At 36.4% G+C, this 13167-nt stretch overlaps 1 protein-coding gene across 2 annotated transcripts in view; it reads left to right on the top strand.

Annotated features, from left to right (window-relative positions):
• The first annotated feature begins 587 nt into the window (after positions 1-587).
• Positions 588-13167, top strand: part of PRMT6 (protein arginine methyltransferase 6) — a 29793-nt gene continuing 17213 nt past the window's right edge. The window contains exons 1-7 of one of the 2 annotated variants that reach the window (XM_077390568.1): positions 588-1038; positions 2884-2949; positions 3104-3172; positions 7094-7129; positions 11324-11389; positions 11752-11820; positions 12260-12337. In XM_077390568.1, the coding sequence (XP_077246683.1) occupies positions 838-1038; positions 2884-2949; positions 3104-3172; positions 7094-7129; positions 11324-11389; positions 11752-11820; positions 12260-12337 (585 nt within the window). In that variant the 5' untranslated portion in view covers positions 588-837. The remainder of the gene's footprint in view (positions 1039-2883; positions 2950-3103; positions 3173-7093; positions 7130-11323; positions 11390-11751; positions 11821-12259; positions 12338-13167) is intronic. The other variant, XM_077390567.1, reaches the window with a different exon arrangement.

Below are 13167 nucleotides of genomic sequence, written 5' to 3'. Positions count from 1 at the left end.
AGAAGAACCCAACTAGAGTTAGGATTAGAGCCGAATAGATTCCTTTCACCCTCTTCATGAATTTTTTCTAAAGGATTTATTTAGCCGACTCCAACTAGTTCGGGTCGGGTTGTCAAGGCCTCAACCCTAACCCAACCCGATTAAATCGGGCTGGCTTTTCCCAACCCTAACCCAACCCAACCCAACCCAACCCAACCCAAGAAAATGCCAAACCAACCCTAGCCAAAATTAGGTTGAATCTGTAGGGTTCGGGTTGAGCCCGACCCAAGTTGCACTCCTAAAAATTCCATCCATGCTATATCATGGAGTCTCTCCCTTCAAGGAATGTTTTTCAATGATTTCTTTCAAGAGTTTTTTCCCTAGATCGAAACAGCCCCTCGATATAGATTTATCATCACAGCTCTTATGTTATTCTTCTACATGCCCCTCCCTAATTCTACAATCATAGAAGGCATTTATTTCATAAAAACAGTAAAAAAACATGCGATATCTGTCCAAACTCCAAAGGGGCGCCCAGTAAAAAACAAGGGGCACCAATATCGGCCCCATACGGACCCTTCTTCGTGTTAAAATAAGCCAAAGCACGCGGTCCCACACCAGCCAAACCCTAGAAATCTCAAATCCCTTTTCTTTTTCCACCTTTTTACAAGGATCAAAAGCAAGAGCTCTAAAATATTGCAGAGAAGTTCTTCATGTTGGACACCCAAGAAAAGGGCACAGTTGAACAATGAAAATAAGTGGAGATTATGTGCTTGAATGGGTAATATGAAGCAAGAAGGGATAACTTAATCAGAGAAAACACAAAGAAGAAGCTATCTTTCATTTGGGTACTTAAAAATGTTGCCAAATTCTAGTCACGGTAACGGGTACCAGCAACAAGGGCAACATGGGTTTCGTCAGAAAGAGAGATTTCGAAGAGGAGGTAAGAGGGATTTCAGAGCTGGTCATTGGAATAGAGAGATGCCTCGATGTACTGAATTTGATAAGGCTTATTTTCAGTCCTATTCCCATGTTGGTATTCATGAAGAGATGATCAAGGCAAGTTTATTTATTATTTATTTTTCATTTTTGTTCTTGTTGTTTTTTGTGGAATGGGTTTTGTTTGTATTGTGTTTTTGTTTTATATTTTGATGCTTGGTTTGAAGTCTCTCTGTTGATATATATATAGATTTTTTTAGTACTTTTAGTGGCCTTTTTAAGTGATTTTTAGTGGACTTGCGTAGGAAATGTTGTAGGTTTTATAAAAATTGGATTGTAGAGAATGTTTGATTAGTAAAGAGTAATCCAGATTGGCTCATAGACAGCTAGTGATCAACAATACAATTTTTTTTTGTTTCCTTTTTTTCTGTGGTTTGTATTCTTGTTCTTTTTGTGGAATGGGTTTTGTTTGTATCGAGTTTGCGTTATTTATTTTGATGCTTGGTTTGAAGTCTCTCTGTTGATATATGGATTTTTAGTACTTTTAGTGGCTTGTTTAAGTACCATTATATGATGGCTTTTTGCTAGTGTCTATAATCCTCTAACATGCTTTTATAATCAGACCCAGATTTGTAAGTTTCTTTAACATTCTCTTCTTTTTGTTGTTTTTGGGTTTTGGATGACATGTTTTTGTTTGGGAGGTTGTTTCACCTCTGCCACACGACTAAGTGTTGAGATTATATCGCTAAAAAGAACCAGCCTTTAACTTTAATCACTAAAAAGATTGTCTTTTAACACTTACATTTATGACATGTTAATATCATGCCTGAAGAATGTATCGAGTTTGTCTTCTTTATTTTTATGCTTGGTTTGAAGTCTCTCCGTTGATAATATATATATTTTTTTAATACTTTCAGTGGCCTTTTTAAGTACCCTTAGTGTCTGACTTTTAGTGGACTTTTATAACGCATGTTTTGGCTTTTATAAAAACAGGATTGTAGAGAATGTTTGATTAGTAAAGAATAACCCAGATTGGCTCACAGACAGTATCAATAAGGCTCGATCTTTTCTGGCATTTAAGTTCTTAAATCAATCTCATGCTTATGATCTGATCATGCAAAATAGTTTTAAAGTTAGATGATGGGTTTTTGCTAGTTTCTATCATCCTCTTACAAGCGTTTATAATCAGAGCCAGATTTGTAATTTTTTCTAACATTACATTTGTTATGTTGTTTTTGGTTTTTTTTGATGACATGTTTTGTTTGGGAGGTTGTTTCACCTCCGGTGCGACCAGGTGCATCACCCATAAATCAGCCTTTCACTTTAATGTGAAGGGCTGAGATTAATCTCTCTTAAAAGCATGTCTTTTAACATTTCATTTATGACATGTAAATACCATGCTTGGTGATACCTTTTGCAATAGTAGTCATTATCCGAGGCAGTTTAGATATACAAGAAGTAAAAAGAAACCACTGAATGTTCCGTCAGGTTACAAGCATGCGAAAGCTTTGTCTTGGTGGTGGATACATTTCAGGTCACGGTAGAGCAAGTTCAAGGCATACAACGTAGGTCCTTGTGATGATTTTTTTTGGTTGTAAAATACACAAAACTCTTGCTTTAAAGAGCCACACAGTTCTCTTGATTGTAGTAGTTTTGGTATCCATTTAAAACTCATTGAAGAATAACTCTTCAATATCTTTTTAAGTAATCACTTTTGGTGAATGTGCCACAAATGTGCCGAGTCCTAACATGTTATAGCTAGCTCAAAGCATACTTGCTTATATTTTTCTTAGGGTTGGCTTCTGCACGATTTTAAGTTTATATTTTCTTCTGCTAAATATTTCCACGTGACTCATCCATTTTCCTCACTTTTTGACAAGTCCATCTCATGCTACAAATCAGTGGCTTGTTTTTTGTTTTTTTTACCTGGTTGAAAGTAGCTAATTCTTTGCGTACCTTGTACAGGATCATGTGCGTACTGATACTTACCGGGCTGCTATCATGCAACATCAAAATTATATTGCAGGCAAAGTAATATTATCGTTGTCTTGTTTTCTTTTGTTGGCTTAGCTAGAAACTACACTCAGTAGGATAATTTTCTTTCCGCGAAGGCTTTGTTGGTAGAGCTTGCATAATGGTATATCTAATTTTATTTTTTCCATTACTCATGAATTTGTCCTTGCAGGTTGTAGTCGATGTTGGATGTGGTACGGGCATTCTTTCTATATTTTGTGCTCTTGCTGGTGCCAAGCGGGTAAGATATTTCATTCCAGTTTCCTCGAAACCTTCTTTTGCCTGCTAAACTTGTAGACTTGCTGACTTGCTGTCAATAAATATCTATGATGCTTGTTAGAACTTTTCGGGGAGATATAAGTGACTGAAATGAAGTTAAAAATCGTAGGGTTTTTTGGAAATGGAAAGAGAGAATATAAGGGGTGCAATACGAAGACTGCACGTCAGCACGGGAGGCCACACATATTAGTAGTTAGTACTAGTGTTACCCAATCACACTTAACTGAATGTTACTGGGATTTTCTAAAGCAGTTGCTTTTCTGCATCTTGTGGTCAATAAAGATTTATGCTGCTTACGGTAACACTGATTCTTCTAAATGGGCGAAGAATCCGTGTCGGACACGTCTCGGATTCCATTACTTCAAGATTCTCTGAGACACTTCTAGATCTCTTTTATCCATTGTTTCTGAATATTGCTACCACAACTTTACAATTACCATATGTTTTGAGTTTTACCCATCCCAATATTAAGTTTCTTAAATGGAAATAAATTATTATATATACTTAACCTATTGAAATATTCAATATATTACTTGTTATAACCATATTATCATGTAAAAAAAATAAAATTTGAGATTTGATTAAAATATTTTGGCGAATCCACGAATCTCTCTTTTTGAGGTTTGCTGAATCCAACACTCGAAACCCGTGTAGAATTTCGACAATTGTATCCGTACTAATGCTACATAGATGCTGCTTTTTAGAACTTGTTAGGGTACATATCCATAGAATGACTGAAATGCAGATAAAAATGTTACTGGCATTTTTTTTTGAAACATAAAGAAAGAAAATGGGCCTGTAACATGAGAACTTCCCAGGATATTATCCATCCTAGTAGGCTAGTATTACTCTTGCCCACACACACAGTTAAACTTGCATTTGACTGGGATTTTCCGCAGTTGTTTTCCTGCAACCTAATGCCACTAAAATGCTGGGAAACCAATTAAAAAGATGCTGTGGCCTATGTGTTACTGTCTTACTGATGCCAATTTGTAGATTATGTATCATGTGTTCTCTTTGAGCTAACATTAATCAATTCCAGAGCCACTATCGCGTTTATTCAACATGAAATAATGCATCTTTGATGTGGTTTCTTGGTTTTTTTTATTACTGGATATCTCTTTGATTTTATTTTGTTTTATTTAGGTGTACTCTGATGTAGGATCTTTAGTTTCAGCACTTATAATTGAATATTTCCTCCACTTATTGGGCCCCACGCGCCTACGATCCTCATTACCATATCTCTGCTATCAGTGGTCTTGACTCCCTGCAACAACTCACTTTGCCTCATTAGAATCCTTGACCCTAATAGGTCCTGAAAAGCCCACTTGGTTTAACCAGTCTCGTCTCTGCAAATTCACCCTATTCCAACTGGCTCAGGATTGCCAATGCTAGATCCGTCAAAATTTAGTTTCAACCACCCTGAATATGGAAGAGTGCATCTGGGAGAGACCGTCTCCACTCTATACCTGCCCGAGCAAGTCTCTTTCCAGCATCTTCGGAGGTCTGTGCTAGAGTAAAACTGAAAACAGGGTAGAGTCCTCACCCAAGAGATAATAATTGAAACAACTTTCATATAGATAAAATACAAGCCTTTGGTAATATATTTGAATATACGATGATTCCTCTCTTTCCAGAGAGCCTATACAATGGCTAGCATCACAACCCTCCAGAGGAGAAGCAAAGAACCGGCTGTCCAGAAGCTCAAACAACCGGAGAGGGAAAACCCACACCACACCAAATCTCCCAAGTATACGACACCAAACTTCTCTGGCAATCCTACAATGACGAAGTGGTCTACAGAATCACCTGCCTCCACACAGAGCACAGTGATCAACAGTAGTAAATTACAGTTCCGCAAGTGATCGACCATCAGAATCTTATCCTGGGCTGTCCACCTGCCATGGTTTTAAATTTCGACCGAAATGATTTCAGTCAAGACTGAAACCGAAACTACCTAAAACCGAAATTTCGAAATTTCAGAAATTTCAGTCTGAAATTTACTTTTTTCCAAATTTCGGCCGAAATTACTGAAATTTCAAACCTTGCCACCGGCAAGTGCAAACTCTAGGTGGTGCAGGGTTACTTCGTATTCTGGATAGATGTGAGGAAGGTGATCTAGAAGCAGTCTGGTGATAGAAGGAGTTTACACTAAAAGTCCCAGAGGAGTTCCATAACCAAACCCTTCTCTCTCATTTTTTTTTGAATGCTTATAACCAAACCCTTCTATCGCTACTGGTCATCTTAATATAATGAGACTCAAGAATATCAAAGAACAGGGCGATCCTAGCAATGTCTCAGTCAAAGGAGTTCTGTATGAAGTTTATCTTCCAGTCTATCATGTCCTCATCCCTTTCAAAACTATCCTGATACCAAATCTTTAAAATGCAATGCAAGTCGCACAATGGCTGCTGATTGTAGTTATCAAACAACATGAGATATAAAAAGCGAGCCTGGGTTCTTTATATCTCTTTCTAAGTGAGGGTTGGGGCTACTAATTTTCCAAAGTCAACCTAGCCCTCATGTAGTCAATCTTTTGATTGTCCCTGATGGAATGAGATTTTTTTTCTTCTCATGGCATGTTAAATGTCCTTGTCTCTCTGTCCACAGAACTTTCTTTGGATCTTTTATAGTTTTCCACTAAATCTCATTGGGTGATCAGGTTTATTATGAACCTGCCCTTTACTATTGTGCTAATAATAGCTCTACGATTTGACTATTGATCGCACTGAAGTATGGAAAGAACATTGCCTTACATGATACTCACCCCATAGCTATATATGTTTTTCCCTATTTTGCGCCATAATAATGGGCGATGATATTGTCACCCCCCCTGCGTACGCATTCGCCCCCCTTATTAATGCTTTTTGACGTCAAATCAAGCCAAAAGGGGAGCGAATGCGTAATTTAGGGGGGGTGACAATATCATCGCCCTTTTTTTTAACGGCTGTGTTGGTGGAATTTGGGTACTTGATAGACAATACATACGGTTCAGGACATGTTGATGGTTCAACTAACAAAAACCCAACCTTCTGTCATTGAATGACTTGTTTTTCTTGTTACACAAAGTGCAATACTTTGTTTTAGACATGTTAAGTAGGAGTGTAGAACTATAGAATTTGTCACGATCTGTGGGACACTTGAATGCAGTTGTGATTTGCGACCAAATTTTGTCACCATGTCATCTAAACCAGCTTACTTTTTTTTATGCTAGCACTCACAGTTTGAATCAGACGCATTTTACTGGAATAAAATGGTTATGAAGACATTTTATAATGTAAGATTAGGATTTGGGATGCTTTTATTATGTACATTTAATGTTTAAGATATATTACATGGTTTGCTTTTCATCCTGTAATAGTATTATTCTTTTGCAAATAATGACGTATGACTGCAATTTTCTCAATAGAAAGAAAAAACACAGAATACCGCAATAAAATGAAATGATTCATGAGTTTGTAAATTGGAAAGTGAGCATCTTTAAAAATCATAGCCCATACAACTTTTGACTAACCTCCCGTTGTCTTAGGTAGCTTTGTTGGAAAATTCTTTTTTTTTTTTGAATCATTTTGTTGGAAAATTCTTGATATCATAGTCTACATAGCGATCATGTTCTTATTGCCCACTTCTATTTTGCAAACTGTGACAAAAATATCTTTGCAAATAGGAATAACAGAAATCCATTAATATGGTTTGGCTCATTTTTTAAGATGATCAGCCTGGTGTGTAGTATGAACTTGTATTAAGGATTCCTGCTGCCTTACGCTTTGGGATATCATTTGTTTTTCTTTTTTATTGAATCAAATTTAATTATTTGATTTTCAGTTTCAAGCCTTTTGGTATTGCTATATTTAATTCTCAATTTGTTTGATTTTGCTGCCAGGTTTATGCTGTAGATGCTAGTGAGATTGCAGTGCAGGTACTTTCTTGGTTTGCAACAATATTGAGATGTTTCAAGCAATTGGTTGCTTGCTTCCTTTTGTTTCATGTCAAGTACTTGTTTGGCCTCTTATTGAGATTTTATCTTCATATTGAGGAATAAAATTATGAGAAGTGCCCTCTTATTAATGAAATCTGCTACCGTTCAAAAAAAGAAAAGAAAAGGAATAATGCTATGAGAAGTGCACTGGCTCCATCCATGTGATCTCGGCATGATCAAGACCCTTCATTTGGTAGGTGGTATCACATGAAAAAATTATGACACTTATCAGATGATCCCAACTGTCCAATCAATGGCTTGCACATGGACATTTAGAAAAAAATTAGCAACAGTTCACATCCAAGTTCTATGGTCAAATTGTTAAACAAGGGCATTTTGTTTTCACATCATGTGATCTGGAAGTTGGGGCCTCAGGTCACTGATCCAAATCATGTTGACATCACGTGGGTGGGCTCAGGTCAAGCTTCTCGTAGTATAATTTCTCATCATATTATTATTTACGACTTATGCGCATTGGATTATTGTCCTAATTCACATCACGTTGAGTCGAATTAACACCCCAATATGATCCATTTCTTACATTTCTATACGTTTTGTTTTCCCTTCAATTTATTTATAATGCACAGTAATGCTCATCTCCTTTGGAAAGCTACTTCATCTGCTTCCTAAATTGTCCTTTCCCAAATGTGACACAATTGCCGGTTGCACGTATTATAGGCTCCATATGCATTAGTGTGGCCCTCTCATTTCTCATAGAGTTGATTATTATTAGGCAGAATTTAACATCTGGTTTGGGCAAAACCTGAGATGGTAACTACTTGGTTGGCAACTTGTAACTATTTGTCACCTCAAAAAAAAGAAAAAAGGAAAAAAAAAAGGAAAAAAAAGGAAAAAAAGGAACTCATCTATAGTCATGTTCTTTATAATTTTTCCAAGAGCAAAGCTTGATGCTATAATAGTAAAATTTGCATTGAAAGTTTCAAATAGGTTTTGTTTGGAATGAATTGGAGGATTAAGGTGTATAGGGCCAGGCTTCTAGTATTATGAAGGGTGATTGGTATTTGATATAAGTAAGTCCTTCCTTTAGAAAGGGAAAATCTGTTTCCTTCACGGGTTCTAAGGATCCTGCCTCCCTATACAGGGATCACTCTCTTCGGAACTGTAGAACCATTGGAGATCCAAGCGGAGCTCCTATGTAGATATAATGTAGAACTAGTGCACTTATTCACCTTTCATCATCATCCCGTCACTTGCCATGACATTTTGGTAGATTTGCTTTAGAGTTGGTTAACCCTTGCCCTGTGCTAGGCTTGGTGCATAGAGATTTTTAGAATTTAAAAAGATGGAAGAATTCCAGAGGAGAATAAATTGTTCAACGTGAGACAAATGGACTAATAGAAATTGTTCGTCAAAGGAAAAATTCATTTTTTAGCCCAAAATTTATTTAGGAACCCTAGCTGGCACCTTAAATTTGATTGATGTTAGAAAAAAATATGAGAGGACATGCCGCCTTGCCTCACCACCCAAAGGAAAAAAATAATGAAGGAATCAACTAAATCGAATACGAGGAATGCCGAATGAATCACATCTCATGGCTCCCCTAGGGAATCTTGGGTAGTCCTATGTCCAAAAAGTATTAGTTCTTATCACTACACAAGCATGGTTGGCACTTGGCAAGAACATCTGCTATTTTTTTTTGAATGGCAACAGCATCTGCCACTTGATTGCCTTCTCTGTACTGGTGTGACAGCCGAGGGTTGGTTTTTTGAAAATGCAGCCAAGGGTTAATGTCAAAGATAAGGTCCAAAAGATCCTGCCAATAGTAGCTAATAGATGGCACCTCACTGGAGTTAATCATATTTATAAACAGCTTACTATTAGCTTCAACCAAAACCGTAGTGAGCTCTAAGACCTTACGATATCTATGGTCGTCTAAAATGCCCCTCATTTCATCAGCCTACAAATTAGTAGCAGCCTCATAAAAATGGGAGAAGGCAAAAAGGAAAAGTTTGTAAAACAGTAAACTGTGAAATTTTTTTTGTGTGGACAACTACTGTGTCATCCTTGGTCATGACAACCAAACTAAAGGAGGAGATTGCAAGAAATCCAGATATATTCTAGGTGCAAATTCAAGTTAAAATGTGATCAATCATTTCTTGGTGATTATTGAAGAAGCTTCTGTATTGTCATTGGAGTGGGTTCTTGTTCCTGCTGTTCTTCACCTCTTGTTTAGTCATTAAATTGGAAGCGACTAATTGCATATATAATCTGCATGAATAATCAATTTTTTTGGGCTTACGCTTTCTTGTTTTGTTGCTTGTTGTTTCATGTTAATCAAGACCTGGATTCTCTAAAATAGAAATATCTTGTATTGGTTGTATCATAGTGACAAATATTCTCAAATTTGAGGGTTTTCTCAGGATATTGTCGGGAAATCTTGCAGAAAATGAAAGGCAAAGCTCCTTTGCCTAATGCATGATTGGTTGATGACGATTCGTAGATAAAATTACAAAATGTAAATATAATTAAAGGGCACTAAAAGATAAAATATAAATAGACACAGGGAGCTGACATCTGCACTATGGTTTTTTTTATGTTGACTTGGCATCCATCTCCTTATTTTACAATTTTCTCGTTGGCTGTTAGAAATCCCAAAAAGTTATCAACAGCCAATCGGATAAAATTAAAATAATGAGTGATGCCAATATCAAACAAATAGGACTGCAATTATGATATTCCATAGATATAATACAGAACTCTTGTGAAAATATCATTATAGTATGATGATATTGCACGTATTTGAGAAATCAAGCACATCTCTTTTCTTCTTTTTTTTTTTTTTGAAATATTATGAAAATGTCAGGAGATTTACTCTGTCTTGGAAATATTTGTCATTTTGGTACAATCATAATGCTTACATGTGCTCCATAAGACATTATGACAAGAAAAGTCTGACTAGATGCAGCTGAAATAGGTTTTCATGTTGGAATTTCAAATGTATGCATAGCTCACAACAGCAGGAGAGTGCATACTTGTTGAAATACCTAAAAATGATATCCCTTTCAGGTATTTAATGTGTTTGATTATGGATATTGGGCCAAATGATGTCCCTTTAAGGTATTTAATGTGTCTGATTGTGGAAATTTGGCCAAATGCACTAACTTTTCCAAATAATTTGAAGCCACTCTCCACGGCCGAGAGGAAGCAACCCTTGCTGCCCCCCTTGAGAGAATGACTCTCGAGAGCTCTCAAACGGAAAAAAATGTATAAATTTGGGTGTAAACTAACTTGAACTCATCAATGTTAATGAGCATATGTGATAACATTTTGACTCTTCAGACCTTTTGCCATCATCCCACATCAACGCATGAAACTTTAGATTGTGTTCTTTTTTTATCTTTTTGCTCTTTATATTGTGTGAAGGCCCATAAGTTGGCCAGTGCTAATTGATGAATTTGTTCTCTTTATGCTTTGTACTCTAGGTCTCTATGCACACTGTAGTTACTTATTGATCTGGATCCTTATATATGAGTATTTATATGGAGTCCAGTTCTATTTCTCCAAAGAAAGGTATGAGTGGGGAAAATTAGAGGAGTCACCTGTTCAATGTTCAAAATTGTTCGTTTGTTTGGTCTAATCGTTGACAGGAAATGACTCAAAAATCCCTTCCATGTTGATCTGAACCCTTCAAATTATGGCCCATAAAGTGGACAGTTCAGAAATAGAAAGGCAACAACGTGAAATCCTCCAAAAATCTGAGGGTTAGTATTTCCGGATGCAGGATGTTGTCAGTGTATGGCCCATCTAAGGCCTAGCAGATGAATGTTGTGGATCACCAAACCAGTGGAACCCGAGGGTTAGGATTTTCGGATGCAGGATATTTTCAGTATATGGCCCATGTAGGGCCTAGCAGATGAATGGTTTCGATCACCAAACCACTGGAACCCTCTTCTTTTGCTGCCAACATTCTTCATATTTTTCCAAGGAAAAGTACACACAGACACCATATAATTCCTCCCTTATTTTTATACCTTGTCCTTTGATGATATTTACATTGATATGAAAAAAAATATTTGTTCTCACTATGCATTAAATATCTATTGAAATTGCAAGTGGAAGAAGCTTGAGTTTTGTGTTGCATGACCAATGGTTCTTTTGAATTCTTTCCCCCAGGCAAATGAAGTTGTGAAGGCAAATAATTTGTCTGACAAGGTCATTGTTTTACTCGGAAGAGTTGAGGTAACATTCTACAAAGAGCCCAGACTGCTTTTTTTTATTTGAAATGGGAAAAGAACCTCTATAAAATGAGGAACACGTCCTATAGTATGATTATTAATTCATTTGTTAAATTGTGTTTATTTCAAAACTTTTTTTGCTTAGCTATTCCATTATACACATTTGTCAGGATATCAAAAGCAAATAAGTGCCCATCCATGGATTATCTAGAAAATTTTAAAGGCATACACCTGCTGGCCTGTTTCCTACTTAAAAATTTGATGGTGGAAAATAATGGACTAGATGGTGTATAGTAAACTGTCACTAACATATTGCATAGATTGCTCTTCATACACAATTACATGTACTGAAGTATATGAATGCAGGATGTTGAAATCGAGGAGGAGGTTGATATCATAATTTCAGAATGGATGGGTTACATGCTTCTATATGAGGTGAATCTTTGTGTTTTGGTTGCATTATTAGTATTACATAACCAAGACAGGATGAGTGTGGTATCTATTTATTGAGTCATCAGTGTGGTATCTCTTTTTGCCCAAGTATACGAATGCTAAACTGAAAGGCACCTTTCCAAAAACCAGCCACAAGAGCACCCCATTGGATCCATGCCATCAAAGTACATTAATAATAGCACTGAAAAATGTAAAAGCAGTGGAATGATTATTCCCCTTTGATGACGTGAATCCAATGGGACCACCCTTGCGGTCTCTCTCTCTCTCTCTCTCTCTCTCTATATATATATATATATATATATATATATATATATATATATATATATATATATTGAATTCGGCCTTAATTTTCTCTTGAGTTATCCAGGTATCTTTTATTTATTTTTTTAACTTTCTTCTTGGTTGCTTTTTTATGCTGTAGAGTATGCTGTCCAGTGTAATTATTGCCAGGGATCGTTGGCTTAAACCCGGAGGACTTATTCTTCCTTCACATGCGACGGTAATATTTGTTACACCTGTTTAGCGGATGCATGTTATCTCAGTTTATTTTGTTACCTCAGATTGGCAAACATATAGCAGGTAGTTTACTACATAACCATCTGTCCCACTCCAAGTTCTTTTCCCATCTATGATCTGCCGCAAAGGCCACAACCTCAAAAGGCCCACCTTCATTTCTATGAATCTACTTAAACTTTCTTTGTCTTTCTTTCTATAAGTGTTATAACAATCAATCAATACAAATGTAATTAACACAATAGAACAATCTCAGTCGATAAATTATCTATAAATCTAGTCATCAGAAGACTGCAAATTTCTCTGTTCATCTGTATCACATAATTAAATATAAAATGTTTCTTAATATTTGTGCATGTACATGCACACACATACGGAGCTGACTTAGTTGCAGCCAAAACATTTCAGTCATTTCCTCGAGCCAAGAAAAGAAACCCAATAAAACTACTGAAACTAGAAAATGTTAAATAAACTTTAACACAGTTTTATTTGGCTTGGCTTAGTGATGTTTTAGTGACCATTAGGCTGTCATCAACTGGTCATGCCCATTTAATTCTAATTTAATGATGTTTAATTCTAATTTAATGATGTTTTAGACAATTTATGTCTACAGCTGGAAACCTTGTCAAGGTTTACTTATTTCACTGTCAATGAGGTCGACTATTAAGTGAAACTATCATTAACTAGGTAATCAAGGTGCCTGAAAATGCGCTAGCGATTGAACCCCCTTGATGCTTGGCTGAATTGCCAAAGTGATAGTGCAGGGGCCAAGGGGGCAAGCCTAGATGGAAAAAAGAATTTTTAAGCACAAATATT

The sequence above is a fragment of the Tasmannia lanceolata genome, unplaced genomic scaffold (assembly GCF_043159265.1).
Source record: "Tasmannia lanceolata isolate RefF3 unplaced genomic scaffold, GAP_Taslan_0.1 ptg000011l, whole genome shotgun sequence".
Classification (NCBI taxonomy): Eukaryota; Viridiplantae; Streptophyta; class Magnoliopsida; order Canellales; family Winteraceae; genus Tasmannia; species Tasmannia lanceolata.
Note: the sequence above shows the minus strand (reverse complement) of the source record. Positions and strands in the feature narration are given on the sequence as shown.